We start from the raw sequence: 26023 nt of genomic DNA, 5'->3' as shown, positions 1-26023 counted from the left end.
CGCTGCCACCAGGGCATATACGGAGCCGTCTCTCTCTTCCGCGGCGCTCGCTCGCCAGTCCGAACTCCTGCAACCCATAGATGACGCTGGTTGCGCAGGCGACACCACGGAGCAGCGGCGCATCATTCCATGCAGTCAAATCTCAGAGCCCAGGCTGAGATTCAGGCCCAGAGGAAGAAGGTAGGCCCCGTCCCGCTGCCGTCCAACGACGCTCGTGCGCCGCAACAAGCAATTCCCCCAGGCGCATGTTTGCAACACGCATGCTGAGACGCAAATTATAGCAGCTCGCGAATTCGTACAAACAGTTGCTCGAGTAAGTCTCTTCTTTGCTTTTGCGCGCCGGCTGCGTGTTTCACCGGCTCCAATTTGCTGACGCAGGGCCAGTGAGTTCGCCGCGACTGATCTCAAGACGGTCGGCAACTATACACTGGGGAAACTTATAGGCAAGGGCAGTTTTGGCAAGGTTTACTTGGCATCGCACAAACTCAGCAATGGCTCAAAGGTACCACCAGAAGGACGGTTGCGAGGAACCACGCTGATCGCAAGCAGGTCGTGCTCAAGAGCGCGAAGAAGGACGACGCCAACCTCGCGCGCGAGATCCATCACCACCGCCAATTCACGCACCCACACATAGCCCGCCTATACGAGGTCATAGTCACCGAGAACCTAGTCTGGCTGGTACTCGAGTACTGCCAGGGCGATGAGCTCTACAACTACCTACTGGCCAAGGGCGCCCTCGAGCCCGCCAGAGTCCAGCGCATCTTCACCCAGCTCGTCGGCGCCGTCACCTACGTCCACAACAAGTCGTGCGTCCATCGCGACCTCAAGCTCGAGAACATACTGCTGGACAAGCACGGAGACGTCAAGCTGGTCGACTTTGGTTTCACGCGCGAGTACGAGGGCAAGTCCAACTACCTGCAGACATGGTGCGGAACAATCTGTTACAGCGCGCCGGAGATGCTCAAGGGCGAGAAGTACGCAGGCGAAAAGGTGGACGTTTGGAGTTTGGGCATCATTCTTTACGCGCTTCTAGTGGGCGAGCTGCCTTTTGACGACGACGACGAAATGGTCACGAAGAACAAGATACTGAAGGAGGACCCCAAATATCCGGAGCACTTCCCGCAGCAAGCGAAGGAGTTATGTCAGTCGCTACTATCCAAACGGCCGATCTTGCGACCTACACTGGCGGACATACTACAGAACCCTTGGTTATCGGAACATGCGCCCCGCCAGCAAGAGATCTTGAAACTCCAACAGCCGGCGCCTTTCTCGACCGAGCTGGAGAAGGAGGTATTGCAACGCATGCGCGCTGCCGGGGTGGACATTGACATGGTGATTGAGAACGTGCTAGCCCAAAGATGCGACTCGTTAGCTGGTTGGTGGGCACTGCTGCTCGAAAAAGAGGAACGCAAGGCAAAGAGGCGAGAGCGCAAGCGCAAAGAGAAGGAAGCAGAGGCTAAGAGCCTCCGGCGACTGAGCGCTGCAAGTAGTCGACTTGACAAACTTGCGCCTACCATAAGAGAGTCTGACGAAGAAGGCATTCACTCTCCCTCTACGCCTAAGAGTCGCGGCAGGACCACAAATCGAAGCAGCTTGCATGGTGAGTATCATGGCGGACGTCATGAAACGCTTCTAACTTAAGACAGGTGCTCCCGAACTGCCAAAGCTGCCAGAGCTGATCACCTCACCCAATCTCACAGTCGACGACAAGCCGCTCCCCCCAATCGATACCCGTCGGGGTCGGAAATCCCATTCATCCTCACGTCCGCCACCACCAGCAAAGGATCTCGACAGGCGGCGTTCACGCAGCAGCATGCTGCAGGTCGTATCCACCAATCCGGATCTTCTCTCTCCCAACGGCTTCGTGCCTAAGCGACGCCGGAAACAGCCCTTCATCAATCACCTTTTGACACTTCGAAATTGGATAAAAGAGACGTCGAAACGAGCGCGATCACCGGGTTCGAAAGCCAGCAGTGGACAGTCGCCAAAGATACCTCCAAGCAAGTCTTCGGACTCAACACGAAGACAGAGTACGGCGAATCGGTCGTCTGTACACACGAACCCCAGGTCTCCGCCCACACCACAAATGCCTGGCCCGCGGCCCCGAGGCTCAACACACGGCTCAGGCTCCATGAGAAGGCTCTCAGCATCGCCCGCACCACTAACACCAAGATCCTCCTACCGTCGCTCGTCTGGCGGTCTCCGCGGTCGAAAATCCACTTCGTCATCTGTATCCTCGATCCGCAGCATGCCACACCACCACCATTCGCACTCAAAGGCCTCATCCACATCATCCGCCTCTCTCGCTTCTCCCGCCGTTTCCACAAGCGGCCACTCACACAAACCCTCCAAATCCCCCCACAACAGCATCAAGGTCCTCCCCGCCACCCCCACCTCCTCAAGCTTTCCTTCCAACATCCGCCTTGTACGTTCTGGCTTCCCACCCGGTCTCAACGAATCCAGCGCCGCTTTCGGAAACGGAAACAGCATCCCCCCGCAATCTCCCGGTCTTGTCTTCGCAAAGAGGAGGAAGAGCCCTTTCAAAGGTCCCATGCTTAATGTTAATACCGGAGGTCTGAATGGCAGCTCGGCAAATGGCAGTGGCGGCTGGAGGAGTAGAAGTGGAGAAGGTGGTATGGGGAGTCGGGGAACGAGTGTACAGGGTCGCAGGAGCGGAGAGATTTTAGGCATCACGGAGGAAGATGAGGAAGAAGACGAGGAGGTCGAAGAGGTGGATACATTTGGTGGGAAGTTGGGTGAGGGCGAGTTCATCGAGGAGGAAGCGCCTGGGCCATTGACCCCGCCCAAAGAGAAGTTCAAAGAGAAGGCTTGATGATTTGGAAAATTGGCGCGAGATTGAAGGGGAGGTTTGAGGTTATTTTGGTGAGAATGTGGGGGTTGGCCGCTTGTTATGGCCATTTTTGGACTGTGGTCGTTGTTTTTCTTGCTGCGTGGTAGTTGTTCACTTCCTTTCGCTTCTTGTCTTCATCTTCATGCTCTCGCGCTTTAACGGCATACATTCGCGGCGTTTGTCCATTTCATCGGATACCTACATACACATGCGTTTTCCTTTCGTTCATTCTAATTTTGTCGACACGTATACACTATGCATCATTTGCACCTCATGGCGTCTGTCACTTGCGCCTGTATTTCCACTACACGTTTGAAGTTTATTGAACCCCTAGATGATATTCTGCTCATCTCAAAGTTTATGAACGATTGCCACATCAGGCAGTCGGCGTCCTTTGTCTTGCGAGCCGACTTTCCTCCAGCGGTGCGGACTCAAAGAGAACGGCAAAAGCGTCAGGATACGAAGTCAACGGTTCAACGTTTGTACTGCATATCGATCAGAGTAGACGCAATCTTGGGAACACAAGCAATCCTGATTAACCCGGTCCCTGGTCGCGATCAGCGAATACATCACTCAGTCCAGCGTCATGATGTCGATATATCCCCCACGATACGCCCTCAAAGCACCCGAAGCAACGAGAATCGATGACGCAGAACAACATTGCACAAAGACACGTGTATGCATATACGTATCCAGGTACAACAGCTGAATCAGTAGGGATATACTTGCGCTCAACATAAGCCTTTGCGTTGCACATCGGCGTCGAAGAGGCGGTGTGGTGGACATGCGGCGTCGGAGGCGAGGTTGAATCGGGACGGTTGGTGTGACCTTGTACGAAATCTGGCCTTGACAAAGTTCCGGTGGTGATCTTTGGTGCGGAATAGTAACGGTGTTGCGGCTGAAACTTGTGTTGGTAACAACACGACTAACATGTCGGAAGCGCTAGAATCGTCTAGTGGAGCTGTTCAGTGACATGCCCTTGTCTGTGAGAGCTTCCCGGTTGATTCTAGTCTACTGAGACAGCCATGCGTACTTTTCTTAGTGACATTGCGCCCAATGCGTGAGGTTTGCCATGTGATGCGCACGAGGCACAAGTCCAACAGCCGAGATGTGGGAGGTGGTGCAGGGGGAGGTAACGATGCGGCAACGCTGTGTTACGTCAAACGCCGCAAGGACCATAAGGGAGCAAGTCCGAGTTTGGTGCATTATCTTAGTACGGACATCCGAGAGGGGTGTCCAGGTTGAGGGAGAGGTAAGGGATTGCTGTGATATCGTGTCGTGGAAACGAATGCGGTATGCCTTCAACCAAGCAATACTCACAGAAGATGTCAGGGAGAATGGGGTGACTGATACGCCACCTTGGTGAGCTGCTTCCTCGGAAGATGCAAGGTCAGCCGGGAAGATCAGTCTGTGCATCAGTGCATAAACGGCGAGCGCCATCGCTGCACCGTAGAAGACTGGAGGAATCTCAAGCGAAGCCAATCCTGCCGCGATTTTGCCTGCGAAACTGCGATCACGGCTTACATGCGTGTGTAGCGATAGTGAGAAACCTTTAACCTTCAACCGAGGCAGAGTCGGTGAAACATGCAACAGTTGGTAGAGGCTCTAGGTGTTGCGATAATGTGATAGGTGCTGGTGGTGGCTTACCATGTGGGTTTGGGCGTTTTCTGACCCCACCAGTAATAAACGGCAGCCGTAACGACACTGCGTCCTGGCCAGGGATTCTTGGCAAATGAGATTGCACATGTGAGGTTTACGAAGAGCCTGCCGGTGAAAGAAGGGACGGCTAATCGTCGATGAGGTGAGATGCTCGACTATGCAGGCGAATGGGCAGAGTTACTTGACTGATACGGGAAATGGTGCAAGGGTCCAGGTAGCACACATGTATATTGATTCGCAATGGGCCAGCGTGTGTTCTTACATGACGAGAGGATGCGGGGCGTACTGCTCGTGTACTTTCGCTGCAAGCCGAGCTAGTCGACAGGCATACTGCACACAATTCAAAGGAGATTGCGGCGCGGTGTTGGTACAATACCCAGTTCTCTCAAGATACCGATGGCCGAGCACCAAGCGATGAATAGGCGACATCTGTACCTGCATCGGATGAAGATGAAGTTAAATTGAGAAGCATGAGGATGCTTGGTAGCCCCTGCATGCGGCAGGATGCGTTGATGGAGGGTCGTCAAGCGATATGGATCGGGAAGACGTGATATGATTTACCCGTCTTTACCGACGCATCCATCGAGCAAGTATCAACACGGCTGCGCGTAATGGGTACACATAATAGCGACAGGAAGCTATGTGCCGGGCTGATTTGTTAGACGCAGGGTGGCCAAACATCCATGTCGAGCCATGGCGTCGCCGTTCTGACCGTTCTGACGGTAGAAGCTAGAACTTGCCGGGACATTAGTTTCGTGAATGTTCCAGGCCATAGGCGAGCTCATGATAGAGCATGAAGGGGCAACCTTGGAAGGCCTAAAGCAGCACGTCGGCCATGCGCCAATGCTGCGGCAGCGGGACGGGTCAACGGGTGTTGTGAGAGGTCGAGCCCGAGGTCGCGCCGGTTGTAGTCACGATCTCAAAAGCTCGAGGCGTGAGGCAACTCAGCAAGGAGCATCTAAAAGCTACGATAGCGATTATTGGAAGAGTGGTTGGAGACGTTTGACCGTAACGTGGGGTGAGTGGCATGTCTTGCGCGCACATGCCGCAAGTGTGCTGGTGGCTTGGAGATAAGGGCGGCCCGTGCAGCGTTGGACTTGGGGAAGGCACGCAAGCGCCACTAGGACTCGACACCGTGAGGTCGCCGTCGTTTGATAGCGCCGGCAGCCAGCGCCTAAAGACGTTACTGAGTCCGACACGCGAGACGCAAATCTGGAGAACTGTAGAATAGAGTCAAGTGACCGAGAGTGACATAACCGCCTGCAGCTTTGCGGGTTTTTGGGACGTTTGGAGTCATCGGTGTCTGCCGCGGCCAAGGATGGAGGCGGAAGGAGCGAACTCAGCGAAGAAGGAGCGAATGTGCAACATTTCTCCGGTCCATGAGGACGCCGGTCCCCCCTCGCCATGCTCCTTACAGCCTCCTTGCAAACGGTAAAGGTAATTGCTAGTCGGCATTTCACTAACAATCACATCACTATTGCACAGCTCTGCCCTTGGACAAGCTCTGCGTCTATTGATTCCATAGATGCGCCACGCTGCGATAACATCTCCCACACCTAAGCCAAATCTAGCTGCACCCCGGCTACTGCACATCCTAGTCGATAGTCCCAACCCGGCACTCTGGAAAGGACACTGACCCTGGGCGCCTCAGTTCCGTGGATGCGCTCGCGCCTCAAGAATAGGCCTAAGCCCTGCCAGTCTGGTCGTCAGCACCGCACTCATATCCCGCCCCTGCGCCCATCGCACAAGAAAAAGCAGATTCCTCCAACGGCTGCACTGCAGCGACTCCGACCGACGTGCAGGACCGCTGCACTCTACACTCTTTATCGTCGCTTGTCACCGCGCGGTTGCGCTTATCCACCATGACGATAGACGACGACATGTACGGCACCGAGAAGAGTTTTGGAAGAGCCTCGCAAGGGTCCGACTACTATGGCGAATCATCACGGTACCAGGACGGTCTGGGGAGGAGGGTCATCGAGAGCTTCAAGCGGGACCCGAATTTCGCCATGACTATGACGCCAAAGGGAAGCATGGGAGCCGACGGGAACGTTTTCGATCCAGAAGCCGCGGCGGCGAACACGGCAAACTCACCACTTGCGCGGAGACTAAAAGGTCGCCATCTGCAAATGATAGCAATCGGAGGATCCATAGGTATGGTTTGGCATGCGTCAACCAAGCGACGATCCACAAACTGACTTTACCAGGTACCGGTCTATTCGTCGGCTCAGGGCAAGCGCTAGCAAATGGTGGTCCAGCATCGCTCGTCATCTGCTACTGCCTTGTAGGTATCATGTTGTACACCACCGTCCACGCATTGGGCGAGATGGCAGTACTCTTTCCTGTCGCTGGTTCCTTCTCGGCATACTCGACGCGCTTCCTGGATCCCGCATGGGGCTTTGCCATGGGTTGGAACTATGCTCTCCAATGGCTTGTCGTACTACCACTGGAAATCGTCGCTGCGACCTTTACAATAGAATACTGGAACGGTGACAAGGTCAACAACAACGCTTGGGTGGCCGTCTTCCTGGTCCTGATCGTCGTCATCAATCTTTTCGGTATCAAAGGGTATGGTGAAGCCGAGTTCGTCTTTGCTATTATCAAGATCACAGCAGTTATTGGTTTCATTATCCTCGGTATCATCATCAACATAGGCGGAGGCCCAGATGGGGGCTACATCGGCGGCATGTATTGGCGCGATCCAGGTCCGTTCAACAACGGCTTCAAGGGTCTCTGCAGCGTCTTTGTCAACGCCGCGTTTGCCTTTTCTGGAACTGAGCTCGTCGGTCTTGCCGCAGCGGAAACGGCCAACCCACGCAAGTCCCTACCTACCGCTGTCAAACAGGTCTTTTGGCGTATCTCGCTGTTCTACATAGTCTCCCTGACTATCGTCGGATTGCTGGTTCCTTACAACGATCCGCGTCTGCTTCAAGACAAGAACTCTGCCGATGCTGTCGCCTCGCCCTTCGTCATCGCTATCCAAAACGCCGGAATCCAAGGCCTGCCCTCTGTTTTCAATGCCGTCATCATGATTGCGGTTCTCTCAGTTGGCAACTCCTCCATCTACGGTTCCTCGCGCACGCTCGCTGCACTCGCTGAGCAACACCAAGCTCACAGGATCTTCGCATACATTGACCGCCAGGGTCGCCCTCTCGTTTCCATTGCTTTTGCTTCCTCCCTTGGTCTCCTCGCTTTCCTTGCCGGCGCGGACCGTAGGCTACAGGACGCCGCCTTCAATTGGTTGCTTGCGCTGTCTGCTCTCTCAGCGGTCTTTACCTGGCTGTCCATCTGCCTAGCACATATCCGCTTCCGTCAAGGTTGGAAGGTGCAAGGGCACAGCTTAGATGAGCTCGCCTTCCGCTCTCAACCTGGCCTCATTGGATCCTACGTTGGCCTCATCCTCAACATCCTCGTTCTCATTGCACAATTCTACGTGTCCGTCGCTCCAATCGACATGGACGTGCTTACAACATCACAACGTCTCCAGCGTTTCTTCAGCGTCTACCTCGCGCTGCCAGTCACCCTTGCCTTTTACTTCCCCTACAAGTTCTGGTTCCGCACCTCGGTCGTGCGTTCGCACAACATGGATCTCGTCACTGGCATCCGCGAGCTCAACATCCAGGCACTGATAGAAGAGGAGCGCGAGGAGAAGAGGAAGTGGCCAAGGTGGAAGAAGGTTTACAAGTTCTTTTGCTGATAGACGCTCTACGGCAGCTTTCTCTTTTGTCCTGTTCTTTTAGCGATGGCGCTACATGTTCTTCTTTTCGCGGTGCTCCTTTGTGATACCAGGCGGCATGCTATATAGCATTGCGCAGCCTTGCGACTTGTATTCTCTTTCTTCCTGTATGTTTACTGCTGGTTAGTATTAATAGACGCAGCATAGTGTCTGCACGCATCTGTAGGATTGCAAGAATAGAAGAGAAGCTGAACTGTACCTATCCTCGTTTACAACCAATTGTGACATTGTTTTGCTCCCGAAGATACAGTGCAAGGAAAGAAATTGCCTCCTAGGCTGCAAGACGAGCAAGCATGAAACATCGGCACAATGCAGCATTACTCCGCGTACGTATTTGCGTTCCAAGGTTTCGAAGTCTGAGGAACCCCACCATCTCAGCCAGAAACCCCACCCCCCCCCCCACCACGAGCGACTGAAAATTTCGGCACCCTCGCGCCTTCCTCCATACTTATGCGCGACTGTCGCATCCGTCGAAAACGTACCTACAATATAAAGCATTCTAGGCACAAATTGGTATCGGTTTTGTAGTGTACGTTGTCCAACTATCACTTCTCGCTTGCCCCCGCTAATTACCATACAGGTAGCGGTTATCACTCCGGATTCTGATCTCAAAATCAGTATCTTCCGGCAACCCCGGTTCGATTCCGGGCAAGACCTTTCTTTTTGATTGCACTATGTTCTTTTGCTTGCGGAAGGTTGAGAACGCATGGTGGGGGGTTTGAGGGAGATAGTGTGGCGGATGTTTTTTTTTGGGGCGTCTTATAGATTCCTGGGGTGCGAAAATCGTAGCCCTTCGGCTTGACGTTGACCGGCGACTATCTCTTATCGCCTTATAGTTCGGATAGCTTCGCGATATCGTGTTGGGCAACATGAAACGCGGTTACGCCCTAAGGCCAGGGAGAAATAATTGCGTTTGATAGCATACTAAATTACGCCCTTGCACAGAGTAGGCGCGACTGTGTTCGTCAAAAAGAGTCAACCCCGCAAACGAAAGTCTGTCACGTTCGAACTTCCAATTGAAATTTGTTTGCTTGTATCTACATTTTAGCGTTGCGTGGGTGCGTGACCTAGCTACACGGCACAGCACTCAAGTGGACCGATCATGGGTGGGAGGCTATGCTCGTCGGCCAATCCAGTCTGAAAATTGTACACTGAACCGAGGGCCAGGCGTGAAGTACGTGGGCACCCGGTCCACGTAAGTTTCCTCCAACATTGTACGCATAGCACTGATTCCAGCTGCGGAAGCATTCGCCATGTCCCTCGACAGGTTATTCACCTGCGCGCCTGTTAATGATGTGCGAGGCAACGAACGCGAGTTAAGCATTGGTTACGGCCTGCACAATAGCGCCCTTGGCTCCTTGATCCAGACCGTCCAGCTTAGCCATGTCGTCCTTGTCAAGTTCGAAACCGTAGATGTCGGCGTTGCCAACAATGCGAGATGGCGTGTCGCTCTTGGGAAGAGGAACGTAGCCCTTTTGCAGACTCCATCGGATGAGAACCTGGTTTGGCTCCTTGTTGTGCTTCTTCGCGATGCTGGCAAGCGTCTCGTCGTTGGCTTTCTCGTTGCGGACGATCGGGCAGTAGGCTTCGACGACGATGTTCTTGGACTGGCAGTACTCGACGACTTCACGCTGTTGACACCAGGGGTGGAGCTGATCGTTTCTGTTAGTTTGACTATGCGATCAGATGGGAAATGTGACAAACCTCAATCTGGTTGACAGCAGGTAGGCTGGCCTTGCTATCAATAGAGGCGAGCTCATCGATGTGCTGGATGCCGTAGTTGCTGACACCAATGTCGCGCACAATGCCCTTCTCCTGCGCCTGCTTCAGCGCGAGCCACATCAACTTCCTCGCCTCCTTGCCTCCATTGGGGCTGTGGATGAGGAATAGGTCTGCGTAGCCATCCTTTCCGGCAAGCTTCTCAACGCTCTCGGCGACCTTCTTGTATGTAGATTCGACGTCCTCTCCAGCGCTTAGGATCTTGGACGTGATGTACACCTCTTTCCGAGGAAGCCCGCTTTCCTTCAGCGCTTGACCAACTTGCTCTTCATTCGCGTAGTACTGGGCTGTGTCGATATGACGGTATCCTGCCTCGAAGGCCTTCTTGCATGAGGCAACGCAGACGTCCTTTGGAGACAAGTAGACTCCGAAACCGATTTGTGGGATTTTGTACTGCGAGTTCGGAAGACTCAGAGTCGAATTGATGTTCAGAGAGTTCGCCGACATGGTGGATAGCGGGGTAGCGATGAATGGAGAATACTTGAGTGAACTTGTCAGCAATGGACGAGTACTGATGTGCCGAAGAGCAGAGTGCGATGAGCGGAGGAATTGAGAAGGTAGGAGCATACCAAGTTGTTGAGAGAAATGGAGTCGCCATCAAACCTCCTCTAGGTAGCTCTAGACGCATACTGCAGTCGCTCCTGCAGTCGTGATGTCACTGCTTGCAACTCCATAGTTGAGAGTGGGTCCACACACACGTTGTGAGCTTTGGAAGAGACCACATGGACGAGAAATCAGACGATTCAATTATATTACAACATTTGGTGGATCGAATAGGAAGGTATGCTGCATGGTGTGTGTGCTGGAAGTGGAAGATCAGCCTGACGCGTTCTTCTCACGCGACCGCGATCAGCTGTTCGCGCTAAGATCTGCCATCCCCACCAAGCACCAAGCGTGTCTTCCATCTTGTCCACGCCCCAAATCATGCCTCGTGCAACTACAGGCAATATCTGCCATTGCTTTCTTAATATGAATCCGTCTTCCATGCTAAGCTATGAAAATCATCTAATGAATGGCCGACGTCATGATCTACCTACTGTTATACATTGGCATCCACTTGGACGCCTACCTGATCCTACGCACTCTGATGTTGCACATGGTAACGCGAGAAGTACACAAGCTCATAAACTAAACGATGAAATGTATTTAATAACTGTCTTTATGGTGGAGAAACACCTTCAACTGCCTGCCACATGACAGCCCATCCGTCCACCCCGATCGTGTCACCCCCGGCAGCCTGCAAAGAGATAGCAACCGAGCAGGCTCTACAACTCCATCAAGATCGGGGTTCGAATTTCCTGGTATACGTACCAGATGATAGAGAAAAGCTTGCTACGACGGACGGCAGCATGACTCGGGGCTATGTCGCCCTCAGATGCAAGGCTGTGTGAGGGCATCAACCGCTTTAGACAACCGATTCGTACACTATCGGAAGCGACCCCAATGTTCCTCAAGACCCTATTTTCCGATGGAGAAGTTCCCTTTGGCTATGCTTCGCAAACGCTTCTCCTCATGATCACCTGACTATTTCCCAGCATCATCCCAAGTCATCAACGCAAGTCAGCCTCGCCGGTCGTGTCTCCCGGGTTCCAGATGACCACGGCATCTTTTCGGTACAGCTGAGGTCGGAGCAATAATAAAGTACTGAGTATGGGACGCCTTACTTCAGAGATATCAAATCCCATCACATCACACATGGAAATTGGCTGCCTGAACAACGCAGTATGCCCAGGTGGTTATACGGCAAGGACGGCACTTGGCGCATGTCACGTATACTGTGCCTCATGTACAACAGCTCACATATACCTTGTAATTAGCCAGTCTCACAGTAAAGAAGCTTTTCGTGGCAGAGGGCCTGATGTGAAGGTGGCACAGTGAAGCTCAGCGGTGTGGGGCGCTCAAGACATATAATGTGCTAGACCATGGCTTGCATGCGTCCTCCAAGATTGTAGAAGCCTCTACAAGTCTATACCTCCTACTCGTCTGTTGTACTGTCGTGGAGCTGAGCCAAGTCAAATCGCTTTAAGATGTTGCTCCCAACCTCATTTTTACTTACCACCTTCCTGTCTTCCGCTTTCGCACAATACGCCCTCAACAGTTCCGTCGGTTCGTGCGCCGACGTACACTGCCCTGAGGCTTCTCTCGATGGAAGCAATGCCATTAAAGCAGAATGCAATGTCACCAACAGAACCTACGAGAGAATCGGGTTCAGATCCTTCTCCACCGCCATCCTCGATGACAACAACAATTTGACGTGGACACTCGCCGCCCATCTCGATACAGACGTTCCGATAAAGGACCAAACCACGGAAAAAGACTTCTATCTCGGCACCCCTCAGTCTCTTGAACTCGATCGCGACGATCTGCCGTATCGAGGTTGCGCTGTGTTCATATATAATACCACCTTTGGTCGGAACAACTCATGGGATTGCGCAGAGGCAATTGGAGCGAGCTGCATTTCGTCGCTGGTAACCCAGGCCAACACACTGCTGGCACTCTCTCCTTCCAATGCAACAGAGACAACGGAAGAGAGCTGCATGCGTGTGCAAAGAGGAATGGAGACTTTCCCAACGGAATGTACAGAGAAGACAAACATGACTTCCTGGAATGCAATTTCAGCCATACGTTCGTGTCCCCATTCCATTCAAAGAGACCGCCCTGTGCTAACTTCTTCTAGCACTTACTGGCAAGGGAGCGCCTACGCCGCCAAACTCTTCTGCCAATGCGAGCTCTAACTGTCATCCGACCCTCCCCAAGTCCAACGATCTCAGTTTGGCCTTTAGTCACAATGAGACCGGCGTGGGGTCCTTTACTGATATCATCATCACCACATTCTGGTCGCCAGACAAAGGCGTCAACAATGCGCTGAGTGTTCCCGACACACAGCTCATGTGCCTGTGGATAAATGGGCTCACAGACGCCTCGGTGGCTACTCATACCGAGAGTTCGGCCAGTCGTTTCTCCATCAGCATGGTGGGTCTTGTAATTTGCGTAGGCTTAGGTGTTTTTGGACACATCTAGCATGCTCCTATGGCTAGATTCAGTAGTTCGCGGCCGATGCTGTGACATACGACTTAGTATGGCACGTAAATGGAATGCTTGACGATGATGATCTAAAAATATGAGAAAGTCTGTAACTGCACATTAGACAACGTGGACTGGTGAATGAGTTTCATGACCGAGTATATTGAATGTTATGTTTGTCCTCTGACTGTTCCCATTCACTGATAGCGATCATCGTGTATTCCCGTCGTTGGATGCTTCGTAGACCTAGTTGATCTTCTTGAGCTCGACCTCGCTATCGCGGAGTTAGCACTTTCGTGGAGTCCATACGCGACGCGAACTTACAAGATGAGGTCAGAGTGAGGGGGGATCAAGCCAGGGAACTCCCTATCATCAAGTCAGTAACAGTTATTAATCAGATAACATCATGGAGGCTTACTGGTCGCCGTAAGCGAAGTCGCTGCTGATGTCCAGCTTCGCCTTCTCGCCGAGCTTCATCTGAACAACACCCTCATCCCAGCCCTTGATGACACGACCAACACCGATGGGGGTCTGGAAGGGACCACGGCCAGTGGTGCTGTCGAACTGCTTGCCCTTGTCGCCGGACTGGGTCTTGAGCCAGCCAGTGTACTCCATGGTGACCTTGTCACCCTTCTGTGGGGATGGGCCGTTGCCCTCTTGGATGATGGTCTTCTGGACACCCATGATGCGTGCGGTCGTAGTGAAAGCTCGAGTTGTTACGCGTTGGAAAGAGGAAGGGTTAAGCAGGCTTCTCATGAAGTTGGAGGGTGAGAGGGGAGATGAGTGGAGGATGGAAGGTGGCTGTGGGCGGAAAGAAGGAACCTGGAATGCCTTGGAGGGGTAGCTCTAGTGGGGTGGTGGGGTGCAGATCGTCAGCACACAGCCTCATGCACGCTGCAAGGGCAAGGTAATCAGGGCAAGTACGACGAGCATGACCAATGAATCGAGCACGTCAGTACTTGAGGGTGGGTTGACGGCTTGTCTGGGGAAATTGCGTGATCGCATCTACGTCAGGGCATTGGAACTGGAGTTCGCGCTTGCCGCGGTAGGAGAGTACAAGCTATAGCTTTAGATGAGTGTGTGTGGCTGGGACGAAGATGCTTCGGCGATGGTGTTAAAGTTCTGCGTGTCGCATCTAGTAGCAAGCGCAGTGAGGCTGCTTGCATACTTCCACAGACTATCTAATAATCAATTGATCTTCTTGTCCAATAGATCAATACCTCCAGTGGGTCCAGGTATGTTACAGTAAACGTGAACCATTGTCAAACGCCGTGCCTATGAAGAGAGGAGATGTTGTATATTCGCGCGTCCCAAATCTTGCCCGCATTGCTCAACCAAACCATGACTTGTTCCTTCTCGCTTCTCTCCTTGCTTCTTGCTGTATAGGTGTTAGCATCTCTTCCGTGGCGGTTTCGCGACGCGTTGTACGGCATGGAGGGACAGTTGCGGTCGTATTGGATCGAGGGTGGACAACACGTACCCATTGCTCTTTGCACTCTCGGTATGCCCTGATTGAACGCGTATTAGCGGAAGACCTCCTCATGCAATGCTGACTCTTGGAACTCCGATGTGCTGCACTTACTGGAAGAAATCCGAGCACATAGCTCTCTCACCACCATTCCTCTTCAAACATTTTATACTCTTGTCCGCCGCCTCTTGACATGGATCAAAGTATTCGCTGTACGCTTTGCTATACCAATTTATCAGCGCCTGTTGTGTGCAGCATACATTTGCGACGCGATCGTTGCGGTGGCGTACTTGTCGAATTTGCTGGCTTTGGAACCCTTCCATTCGTCGGCTTTCGAGGGAGTCGGTTTGTCGGACATAATGAAGAGCGAGGAAAGGGACGTCTAAAGAGTGTGTACAGGGCACGTACTGGCGTGTAATTGTCAGGCAGCCTGAAGATGGCCGGGAGCAGTTGCGACGAGAGTGGATGATGCGCCGCGGAGGTGCGTTATCGATAAGAACATACATGAGGTCGAGAGGCACTCACGCACTTTCCCGATATCACTAATTGCCCTGCGTATCCCAAGGTCCGCGATACAGGCACTAGATCTTAGTATCTGATAATGACAGCCCTTCAATTACAGATATTGCGACTGCTAGGCTCCATAACAGTTGCCAATTCTTCAATGATTTGAGCTACTTGCCTTGCACTCAAGAAGACCTAACTTGGCTGCTTGCTTCCTCACTACCTACTATTGATACCCACGCGTAGAACCACAGAGGCTAGCCAACGTATACATGTTTAGGTACGTGACGACCCGTCTAGTTCCATCAACGCTTCATCCAGTGTGGGGGCGGGAGGACTGCGGGCGCTAGGACGACCAGCCCACATAAACAGCATGTCGCGTGTATCAAGACGGCTGTCGTGCCATCCACAACTTACGATCCTACTTACGAGATAGTGCTAACACCCTAGTCATGAGTTGTATGCTTCATGCATGTGATTGACAAGCGATCATGTACCTTGGTAACGTATTTGGCCAGGACTACAATTGCAGAAAACCACCACTCTTCGTCAGGCTAGGCGATCTTGTGCACAGTACAGGTTATATGACTTGATCGGGGTGGTGCGCAGCTTGAGGACGATATTGAAGAGATACCACGTCTTACGCACTTGAACAGTGCGGCCAGGATGCTTGTCATGCTTCGCATTAGAGGAGCCGACAAGGTCCCGCCCACAATCACAGGCACTCCTTCTGGGGACGCTATGCATGGACCTGATAAGTGTCGACCACGAATACTCCAACCGCAGTGATGATCAGCACTCCGAGTGAAGCGGAGCGGAGACGGGTATGAGCTGTGAGCGCAACAATAAAGGTCAATTCGACCGCGTCTGCATGTGGTGGTGCCGCGCCGAAAGCTAGGAAGCTTGTGGGGAAAGAGGCCCTCTTTCGTGCGCCGGGAATACCAGGTAATGGCGTCTTTGAACTGTGGTTGTTTGGGACCGCGGCTCAATGGAAAAAGGATCAAAAGAAACGTGAAGCAAAAACGTTGAATGATGGCATGGGCGAAAATGGATTGTGACAGGAACGTGACGAGTCGCGTGGCCCACGTCATTGGCGTGTCAAGCTTGCAATAGAAGCACTGGACCCAATGAGAAATGACCAGGTATGAGAGCAGAGATAGCCATGGAGATGGTTGGCGATGGTAGGCGCTGGAGGGTGGTGATTTTCCACGGCAGGCGCTAAGGATGGAGTGAAGGTCGATAGTGAACGGCTGCTGCGGCAAATGGCCGGAGGGCAAGGGCAACAGCGACCGAGCGCCAACATGCCTAGGCTAGTAGACCCGCTGCTGCATGCATAACCACTGCCAACGATAGTCTTTCTTCTCTACAAGGGCAAGTCCCATGTGAGCAGATGCTCCGTCTCTCAACCCCCAGCTGCACCTCGCCGTGAGAAAAGAGAGTCACCGCCCGCCATGGACAATCGAGCGTCGCCAACCCCGCCCACCGCTCGCCCCAGGAATTCCGCCTCGTCCGTCGCATCCTCCTCCAACACGACGTCACATGCCGCGCCTGCCTCGCAACAGTCTGCCGGCATGCCTTCAAATTCACGGACTGGGCGCGGGAGCACACCGACGGCCAGCCGGTCTGCCTCCAAGCTCATCGACCAGGACAAGCCGACGCGGGCAGCAAGCAAAGACAGCCTCAAACAGAAGATGCTGACCAAGAAGGACGAGCCGCCACAGCTGGGCCGCGCAGATGAAGTATGAGACTCTTTACTGCATGACACATGCATCGACTAACCGTCCGCAGCAGCTCAAGGCGCTCAAGTCGGAGTTTGACAGCCTTCGCACGCATCTCACATGCAAGATCTGTGACCGCTTACTCTACCAACCGTACACCATATCCTGCGGGCACACCTACTGCTATACAGTAAGATGCGCACCCTCCCTCCGCATATGCCACCCTCTAACATGCCTAGTGTCTCTGCACGTGGTTCGTCGCCAACAAGGCCCGCAAAACATGCCCCGACTGCCGCATCGTCGTAAAGGACCTGCCCGCCCCCGCCTATGTGGTAAGTCAGCCTGCACGCCGTTCAGCGACGACGTCTAACATAGTTGGGCAGATACGAGACATGACAAGCGTCTTCATCGCGCGAGCCGAACTACTACCTACGGGCGAGAGCATAGAAGACCACAAGAAGTGGCAGAAAGACGAGGCAGATGCTGTGCAGCTGGACAAGGATAACGCGGACCCCCGCGCTGGCGGTCTCTTCAAAGGCTGCTTCAGGCTTCCGCCTCACCAAAACCGCCTGTCACTGCAAATCGTGCGCGATCAAGAAGATGGAGTTGACCGATGTCCGCTGTGTACCTGGGAGCTGGAAGACGGCGGATGCACCCATTGCGGACTGATATTCGACGAGACAGGCGAAGTCTCATGGGGCAACAGCTTCACCGGCTTCAGTGACATGGACGAGATGTCAGAGCACGACCAAGACGACCTCGACGCCGAAATGGACATGGAGGACCCCGAATACGACGGCTACGGAGACGGCATGGAAGACTGGGGCGCATACCCCCCAGATCAAGGCTCGTTCATGATGCGACGCTTCTTGGACGCTGGCATGGCACCCAATGCAGCGGCATTCGCAAGACGACGACCGATCACGCACAGCGAAGCCGGCAGCCGACGCTCCTACTCACAGAGCATAGTCTCAGACATGTACGGCGACGAAATGGATACGGTCGAGGAGGAAGACGAAGATGGTCTGGACGAGGACTCTTCGATGAATGACTTTATCGATGACGAGGCCGTACCCGCACCGAGTTCACCCAGCGCCGCATCGTCCACTCCTGGTCCTGCTGCCCAGCCTTCGGGTAACAGAGCGCGTGCCCGAGCACGTCGCATCGTCGAATCTGAGTCATCATCAAACCGCTCAAGCACTGTCGAGGAGGAAGACGAAGACGAGGAAGACGAGGGGCCCGTTCGTAGGGGGATGAGGAATCCTGCTCAAACCCGTGTCTTACATAGGGCAAACGGGTCGAGATCCTCACGTGAGACAGCGTCAACAACATCCACCGACGTCTCCACTGAGGAGCTCGACGAAGATACACAAGCACTGTTGCGAGAGGAGGGATGGGAGCTACAACGCGACTACGACGACGAGATGGCAGAAGAGGATGAAGATGACAGCGATGGAGGAAGGACGACCGTTGGGTGGGAACCGCTTGCGAACTCAAATGACAGAAGCCGAATGGGCGGTTCTCTAACACCTACTGCAGATCGTCCTCGGCCTAGTGCCCCGATACGCCCGCCTTCCAGAACCGCCAATGTCCGCGTCTTGAATACCTCGCGTGGTCTCCGCCGAAGATCCTCTGTCCTGTCGAGCGCGACAGCCCACTACGAAGATGGGGAAGCGGACGACGACGACTCTGACCAAGATGGCGACGTCGATCTAGCCCTGAACACCTTGCGGACGCGCCGCTCACAAGCCCATCTGCGAAACCCTGCAGCTCGCGCTTACAACCAGGGGCCTGCTGCTGCGGATGGAACCAACGAGGCGGACACTGATGATAACTCGGATAATTCCCAAGGGCACAGGCGAGGGGCTCCTCGCGTGCAACGCCGGGAATACGATCCGCGTATCAGCTGGATGTTCGCTGCCCATCAACAAGCTCTCCAACAACACCAGATGGCAGGCGCCTTGATAGACGTCGAACCGCGCACCATGACGCCGCTGTCTCGTCCTCGAACAAGGAACAGAAATCGGCCTAGTCCCGCGCAAGCTTATTCCCCCTTTCTACCTCCTGCGCGCATTCGAACGCCGCTTATGGACAACGGCACGAACTATATCATGGATCCGCGACTCCCAATATCGCCACCTCGACGAAGCGCCATGTCACCCGGCTTACCAGCGATGGGCAATGCCGGCAACATGAGCCGCTTTGATCGTGCGCCTTCTGTTGGTTCCAACAGCAATAGTTCTGCCGTCTTGACCCCTGGAAGTTCCTCAGCCTCTTCGCAACACTCCATCGATACGATAGCACAGACACAGGCAGCTGCAGCCATGGACATGATAGATCGTCCTATAAGTCGAGTCGGTGCTCGCCCATCTTCGGCAAATAGCAGGAGGAACTCTGGCAACTTTGCTGCAGCGAACGCGTTTCCTCATGCTGCCATGGGCTTGCATGTCCAGGGTGCGGCTCTTCCTCCTTTTGCTGCGCGCGGTAACCCTTGGGCTGCATTTGTGCAGGCACGCGGTGTGCGCAATCGTAACTCACGTCAAGTTCTCCGTGATCAGTCTTCGGTAGCTACCTTGCGCCCAGCGAGCTCTCGCGTCAATATTAGAGAGGCTGGCAACCCTCCGCAAGGCGTGAGGCCTCAGCCATCACGTCTCAATTTACGACCTCAGCCATCGCGGCGCCAACTCGCTCCTCAGCCATCTACAAGAGCCTTGCGCACGGCTGATAATGGGAGACCTCCCCCATCACCTACACAGAACGTACAAGCCCCTGCGCAACCTGCTGCTCGTTCCGTCGGGCTGACTCCGGACGAACGCAATCTTCGGGCTCGGGAACTTATCGAGACCAGAAGACAAGCACTTGGTCAGCGAGACACGAGTGTGCCCGCTCGTACCAATCCCTTCACACAAGGCTTCCAGCGTCCGGCGAATCCAACTGGCTCTCCTCAGATGCAGCAGCCAGCTACAGCACAACACGTGAGGAGCAACTCAAACGAGTCCAGCAACTCCACTGGGACGGTTCAAGGTGCTCCTGCATCGCCAGTGCTTGGTCGACGCCGTAGCAACCGCAACATGCTAAACTCTACGCCACCCGGTGTTCTCCCGCCGCAACAAGGTGCTTATGCTGCTCCTCCCGCACAGTATGCAAACAGCTACTACCGACCACGACCAGGTTCTTCAGGCTCACCCGGAGCATATGAACCCACTTTGACGAACAACACGCGGGGAAGTCCTATGATGGCGGGCCCTCTTATCTAACACGACATCGTATCATGCCATGTATTTCCTTTATATTATCGCTTTGTTGCTTTGGTGTTTTGGGCATCACACTCCTTTGGTCTTGGACTATTCTTATCTTTTGGGGCTAAGAGCATGGCGAGCGTCTGTTTGTTTTTACGTCTGTTTTTAGCGGCATCAAAATGGGTTCAGCGAGCTTTGTCGAAGCATTTACTGGCGTCATTCATTCGGGTACTATACCATGGCATGAGCGATTGGGTCCTGGGCAGGCATAAACATGAACGATGGGGAAGGGAAGAAAGGGGATATTATCTTAGGTTATTCGCATTTGGGGTGATGAATATGAGATTTTTGATGGTGCTATACTTGGAACTACACGAGGGTGATAAGCTAAGTCTGTTCTGAAGCAGCTTTTCCAGACTTGTTCTTGGGTTGCTTACGCTCGTCCTCCCTTGCTTCCTGTACCTCGTCTTCTGAGTCCTCTTCTAGATCCTCTTCATCTCCTTCCTCGGCCTCTCCTACTTCGTCGCCTACTTCATCTGCTTCCACTTCATCTCCCTGTCGCTTTTTCCGCTTTGCATTCTGCTCCTTCTGCTTTCGCTCCCTGTTTGCCCGTCCCTCATTCCACACATCTGTGTTCTTATCTCTACACTCCTTACAGTTTACCCAGTTGGAACGGGCATTGTCTTCCAGGTAGTTCTCCTCGCACTTTTTGCATAATCTCGGCTCCTTCTTCTTGCTTCCGCCCTTATTAACGCTTGTCTTCTTGATGGCTGTTCTGTTGACCTTTGCCTTGGCGACTGTTTTCTTGACGTGTGTCTTCTTTGCTTCGTCTTCTTGCTCATCCTCGCGCTCTTCACTGTCTATGTCGTTCTCGGCCCCCTTGGCTCCTTCATCGCCGTTGCCATTGCCTACCGGCGCAGCAGAAGACCTCAGTTCGAAGCCATATAGGAAGTGGAGTCTATCTGTCTTCCCTTTGAGTTCCTTCTGTAGAGCTGCGATGCGCTCAATCAGAGTTTTGATCTCCTCACGGAAAGGAATTGGTTGGATGGGAAGTGACATTTCGTAATTTCGCTGTTTTCCATTTACCCATCCCGTGGTCTACTTATATGGCAAGGCCTGGTTTGTCTGTTTGCATGGACGGAAGTTTGGAGAACGTGCAAGTTGGTCGGAGAATGAAGTTGAAGTGTTCTTGTGCTTCGGTATGGGCGACATGACACACTGCCTTGTGTGCAAGGAGTGAGATTGATGCTACGGCATGTTCTCGGAAAGAGCACCATGACTTTTAGTTGCTCAACCCATGACTTCACGTCTTCACCACGGAGAAATCCACTGAGCTCTAGGCCTGTCCATGCCCATGTCCCATGTCTTCACACCACTGAATGCTCTTTACGATTATGCTAGGCAAATTTGGTCCCCTATTACTCTTGCTCATCCATCAACGCATTTATCCTCTTCGACACCCCCTCTAGGTGCTCACGGGATCTCTTCTCAGTCTCCTCCACATTTGCTAAGCCCTTTTTCAGCCATTCTCTCAAGTCTCTGAACCAGTAGTATGCCGATTCTTCCATCTTCTCCTCCTCCTCCCTCAACTCTTCAGTCAATTTCTCCGCAGCCCCAGCTCTAACCCGTTTTCCATCACGGTTCCTGACGGCGACCGCCTTGGTGAATGAAGTGAGTCTTTCATTTAGTCCTGATTTGTTGGCGGTCTTGATATTCCGTTCCATGCGATCGAGTCGTTGGGCAAGACTTTGTATGTCAGTTCTGATTGCACTGATGTCCTCCAAGAGAATTTGACGAGCGTCTTTGGCGGGTTGGGTGGCCGGTTTGATGTCTTTCTTCTGGAGGAATGGGGGGTCCATTGAGCTTGTGTCTCCTGGCGTTGTGGTGATGAGATTGAAGATGAACAGGATAGGAAGAAGTGAGAAAGCGGATGTCTTATAGTGCCACTACACTACATCCCTTGTGGGTTTGTCACAAACCGAATGACTGGATCGCATGATTACATGGCATATCAGCGGTTTTCTAATTCGTGGTACGCATGCTATGAGCTCGATAGCCGTCCTCGATCGTTAAGGGTCTCCTAGTGACGAGGCGATTGCATATCTTAACGAGGACTTGGCCTTCTTTTCATTAGCGATAATGCAATGAAGGCGTTGTGTCACGCGTATGATAACAAATACTACAAAATTGGGGTAGACACGTGGAGGCGATGCATTCACCGATCTAAAAGCAACAACCATCTGCCCCACGTCTCAGCTAAGCACCTCCCTTCTCGGCCCTTCCCTCGTGGCTATCAGCTACTTCTCAAGCTCGTCAACCCTCTTCGTAACCTTCTCAACCGCATTCTTCACCATCCACTCCAACTTCTCATAAATCCATTCCGGCCCCGCAACAGTCACAGCCTTCCTCGCGTATTCTTTCTGCATCTCCTGCACCTCCTCAGTCTTCATCTCGTTCATAACCAGACATGAAATCATGTTTGAAACCATTTCCCCCCTCACAGTTTCCTCCACGCAGGTTTCCAACAGGGATTGGAATTCGTTGATCTTATCCGTGATGGTCTTCTTGCCTTCTTCTGCGTCGTTGCGGATTTTGGCAGTGCTTTCGGCGGTGAGAGCATTGACAGTGTTGGTGAAGGCGACAGTTGCGGTGACGAGAGCCATTTTGCTCTCGAGATCTGCGTTTTTGTTTCGCAGGTCGTTGATCTCGCTGGGGAGATCTTTTGTGTCGTTCTTCATGGTGTTCAACTCGTTTTGGAGGCGCTGGAGAGTAGTTTCCATGGCTTCCTGTTTGGTTTGTTGGGAAGTGGACATAACGTGATGGTGTGATGAGAGGACGGTACCGGATGGCGAAAGATAGGTTGTCTTATACAAATTTGGAAATTCAATGAGTTGCGCTCAATGAGTGCTGCGCGTGGGCTAGATAGCAAATACACATGCTATCTTGTGATCTCGGACGCAGTATGCATGTCACGTATCGCAGTCACCTACTCACCCTACCTGCGAGTTGCAAGCATTCATTCTGGCACTCCTCATCTCACATTTGTTCCCTATCACGACGCCTTTCAGCGTCTACTTGTTATTTCTACGTCATAGCGATTACGTGTTAGAGAAATGTAGGAGATTTAGGAGAAATTAGAGCTTGACTAGTAACTCGACGAGATCGCCATGCTCACACTCTTGACAGCCGATGTTCCAGTCCGAAAGACATGAAAGGCTGCGGTGATGATACAGCCGACAAGCTCCTCTCCTCGTACACCAACATGATCGACGATGTACATCAAGTATCCCTTCATAATACCGATCCACCAAGTAGACGCCCGCTTGTAGCACCGCGACGAAAGTCTCTCGTAAGATTCCAACACCCTCCTCGCCGTGCATGGCCACCAACAAAGTTGATTAGTCCTGATTCTTGAACTCGCTCAGCTTCTCAAGCGGCTGACCCTTCAACAGCTTCAGCTCCTTACGGTAAGCCTTTCCTCCCTGTCCATCTGCCCCAGCCTCAGCCGTCGACTTCAGCTTCTCCAGCAGAACCTTATTCTTCTTGAAGAGGTTCCGATAGTGCGTGAACATACCGACCATTCGCGTCTGTAGCAGGCCCTTGTCTTTGATGGCTGCCTTCTTCTGCAGCTTCATCTCGTGCTTCGACTTGGAGTCTCGGCTGAGCTCGGCAAGCTGTTCACCTCGCTCGCGGAAGTCTCTACCCAACTTGGCAAGTTGTTGTTGCAGTTTCTCGATGCGCTCACGTGCGACCGAAGCTTCTTCTGCTGACTGCTTTGCGGCTTTCTGGCAGTCGATGGCGGTGCGGCGCTCAGTACCCAGCTCCGCGAGTTTGCCGGACAAGTCGTTGTTTTGCTCAGTCAACCCTTTGTTCCTTGCCTTGAAGCGTTTGATCTCATTCTTGAGTTTCTTAGTCTCAGCGGCGGCGACCTTGACGTCTCCATTGGATCGTCGCATCTTCTTGGACGCGAAGAGCTTCTTCTGCTCGCAGATGTCTTGTGTCAAGGCGGAGACATTGGCCCGCAGAGTACTGTGCTCGTCTTTGAGTTGCTCGACATTGTTTGTGAGGTCGGTGTTCTCTCCTGTGAGTTTCTCGTTGCGTTCACGTAGCGTCTTCAGATCTTCTTCGTGCTCGTCTTTGAGTTGCTTGACATTGCGTACAAGTTCAGCATTCTCTCCTGTGAGCTTTGCGTTGCGTTCGCGCAGTGTCTCCAGATCTTCTCCGGCAGCTTCTTTCTTTTTTGCCTTGGTCTTCCACATACGAGTCTCATCTTGGAGGAGACTGATGGTGCGCAACAGTTGACTCTTCTCATCAGAGAGCTTCTCGTTGGTCTCACGAAGTATCTGAATCTCCGCGCTAGCGTCGTCTTGAGCCATGCCCTCCACTGCGCCACGTCCGTCTCGATCTAGCTTGACCCTGCGCGTGAGCTTTGTCTTGTCCTCTGTGAGCTTCTTGTTACTCTCGCGAAGTATCTTGATCTCTGTCGAGGCGGTCTTCTCCTTTGCCTCATACCTCGCCTTCAACATGGCTATATGATTCTGGGCAATGAGATTGTGCGAAACATTTACTCCTCCCTTCTGCTTGACTGCTTCTTCCAGCTGCGCGATGTACTGATCAGTACGCTTTTGCTCCTCGAGGAGGGATTTCTCTTGGCTTTCCAAGGCCTCCTTGCCCAGTGCTGCTTCCAGAACGTCGCGGGTCGCGAGCATGAATGTAGTGTTCTGTCCTGGACCACGCGCCGTGGTGTTGATCTTAGCAGCAATCGCCAAGGCATTTCTATCGCCGATCTGCGCTCTAGCTGCCGAGCTGGAGGAGACTGCCCAGGTCGAGAAGTCGTCGAGTTCTGTATGCGTTGGACCTTGACCAATACTGACTGGTTTTCTGGCCGCAGGGCTTGGGGAGAGAGCTTGAGCGAAGATGTTGTTGGAGTTGACGCGTGGTGTAGCTTGATCACCCTCGCTTCGCTTTCTGGTCGCAGAGGTAGGAGTGACAGCCTGAGCCGATACGTTATTGATTCTCGTGCGCTTTGCATCCTGGGGTCCGCCGTTCCGCTTCTTGACCGCCGGGCTTGGGGAAACCGTCTGAGCTGAGACGTTGTTGGGGTTTGCGCGCTTTTTGGTTGGATGACCGTTGCCTTTCGGGGCGCGTGGCTTCTCGACCGATCGGACGAAGATGATATCGTCGTCGTCGCCCGAGCTGCTCGAATCAGAGCTTAGGATGGTGATTTCTGGTTGCATCTGCTTGTTTTAGTGCCAGTATCTGCTGGGCAGGTTCGGCGCCGAGTACTTACCGTGTCTGCGGACCTGTTGGGTTGTCGTGTTTAGGCAACGGAGCTTTGAGCTGGAAACAGTGACTATCTGTCGAGACTGCCGCACACGCGGTGAAGGTGAGGGTGACTTGCTGCTAGCTCGGGCGGCAGGACGACCGAATCTGGCTATTGTGGTGCACGGTGAAGGAGAGAGTTGTTGCCTTGTAACGTCAAGCATGCACGCTGTATCCAGTTATGTAAACATGATCGAAGGTGAAGACGAAACTTTAGCGGATGCTACGGCCTGGTGCCCTTGCGAGTTCAGTTGACAATGAAGGCCTTTCAGGGACATATCGAGGTCATCATATCATATCTGCCACAGCTGCCATGCTCTTATGCGTCGCCCGATTCATATGTGTTTACTGGAAGCAAAGGCGATCTAGCCCGCTTGGTGCCGATTGCGACGCGCGGTGAACGAGAACACAGGCTGCCAGCCATAATCACTGTCAATGACGAATCTATCGAATCAACGAGTGCGTTTCATAATGTACTTCTTGCCAGAGCAAATTGTGCAGATGATGATGATATTGTGATGGTGTCGAAAGGAAGGAGATATGTTCACTCAAGGTTTAGCTTGGGTAGGCGTCTTCCGCTAATTAGCAACCTGGAAAAGTGCATCATTGACCCACCCCGACACGCGACGTTAGACTCCTCGATACCAATTGGCAGCTCTTCATGCTGAGTGAAATCGTGGAAACGAAGTTTTGTGATCTTCTTGATCATGATACTGGATTGCT

The 26023-nt window shown here is 53.0% G+C and overlaps 9 protein-coding genes across 9 annotated transcripts; 3 read left to right on the top strand and 6 right to left on the bottom strand.

The window, feature by feature from the left end:
* Window positions 1-129: 129 nt before the first annotated feature.
* On the top strand, window positions 130-2833 carry J4E90_002521 (uncharacterized protein; the record flags this gene model as incomplete). The annotated part of the gene is made up of 5 exons (XM_051432101.1): window positions 130-180; window positions 282-313; window positions 385-502; window positions 550-1600; window positions 1647-2833. The coding sequence occupies 5 exons, from the start codon at window positions 130-132 to the stop codon at window positions 2831-2833; spliced, it is 2439 nt and encodes an 812-aa protein (XP_051293523.1).
* A 3539-nt stretch (window positions 2834-6372) lies between these two features.
* J4E90_002520 (uncharacterized protein) lies at window positions 6373-8207 on the top strand (the record flags this gene model as incomplete). The annotated part of the gene is made up of 2 exons (XM_051432100.1): window positions 6373-6664; window positions 6718-8207. 2 exons carry the CDS (start codon window positions 6373-6375, stop codon window positions 8205-8207), a joined length of 1782 nt encoding a protein of 593 aa, XP_051293522.1.
* Window positions 8208-9562: 1355 nt separating this feature from the next.
* On the bottom strand, window positions 9563-10472 carry J4E90_002519 (uncharacterized protein; the record flags this gene model as incomplete). The annotated part of the gene is made up of 2 exons (XM_051432099.1): window positions 9563-9898; window positions 9951-10472. 2 exons carry the CDS (start codon window positions 10470-10472, stop codon window positions 9563-9565), a joined length of 858 nt encoding a protein of 285 aa, XP_051293521.1.
* A 2823-nt stretch (window positions 10473-13295) lies between these two features.
* On the bottom strand, window positions 13296-13733 carry FPR1 (FK506 binding protein proline rotamase rapamycin-binding protein; the record flags this gene model as incomplete). Its single annotated transcript, XM_051432098.1, has 3 exons — window positions 13296-13323; window positions 13374-13415; window positions 13468-13733. 3 exons carry the CDS (start codon window positions 13731-13733, stop codon window positions 13296-13298), a joined length of 336 nt encoding a protein of 111 aa, XP_051293520.1.
* Window positions 13734-16472: 2739 nt separating this feature from the next.
* J4E90_002517 (uncharacterized protein) lies at window positions 16473-19996 on the top strand (the record flags this gene model as incomplete). Its single annotated transcript, XM_051432097.1, has 4 exons — window positions 16473-16760; window positions 16810-16929; window positions 16979-17071; window positions 17123-19996. 4 exons carry the CDS (start codon window positions 16473-16475, stop codon window positions 19994-19996), a joined length of 3375 nt encoding a protein of 1124 aa, XP_051293519.1.
* A 369-nt stretch (window positions 19997-20365) lies between these two features.
* J4E90_002516 (uncharacterized protein) lies at window positions 20366-21037 on the bottom strand (the record flags this gene model as incomplete). Its single annotated transcript, XM_051432096.1, has 1 exon — window positions 20366-21037. One exon carries the CDS (start codon window positions 21035-21037, stop codon window positions 20366-20368), a length of 672 nt encoding a protein of 223 aa, XP_051293518.1.
* A 359-nt stretch (window positions 21038-21396) lies between these two features.
* Window positions 21397-21837, bottom strand: J4E90_002515 (uncharacterized protein; the record flags this gene model as incomplete). The annotated part of the gene is made up of 1 exon (XM_051432095.1): window positions 21397-21837. One exon carries the CDS (start codon window positions 21835-21837, stop codon window positions 21397-21399), a length of 441 nt encoding a protein of 146 aa, XP_051293517.1.
* Window positions 21838-22275: 438 nt separating this feature from the next.
* On the bottom strand, window positions 22276-22791 carry J4E90_002514 (uncharacterized protein; the record flags this gene model as incomplete). Its single annotated transcript, XM_051432094.1, has 1 exon — window positions 22276-22791. The coding sequence occupies one exon, from the start codon at window positions 22789-22791 to the stop codon at window positions 22276-22278; it is 516 nt and encodes a 171-aa protein (XP_051293516.1).
* A 585-nt stretch (window positions 22792-23376) lies between these two features.
* Window positions 23377-25215, bottom strand: J4E90_002513 (uncharacterized protein; the record flags this gene model as incomplete). The annotated part of the gene is made up of 1 exon (XM_051432093.1): window positions 23377-25215. One exon carries the CDS (start codon window positions 25213-25215, stop codon window positions 23377-23379), a length of 1839 nt encoding a protein of 612 aa, XP_051293515.1.
* Between the last annotated feature and the right edge of the window lie 808 nt (window positions 25216-26023).

This window comes from Alternaria incomplexa, assembly GCF_024043165.1.
Source record: "Alternaria incomplexa strain BMP 0042 chromosome Unknown scaffold_3, whole genome shotgun sequence".
NCBI lineage: Eukaryota > Fungi > Ascomycota > Dothideomycetes > Pleosporales > Pleosporaceae > Alternaria > Alternaria incomplexa.
The sequence above is the reverse complement of the archived record's forward strand: the minus strand, read 5'-3'. Positions and strand labels throughout refer to the sequence as shown.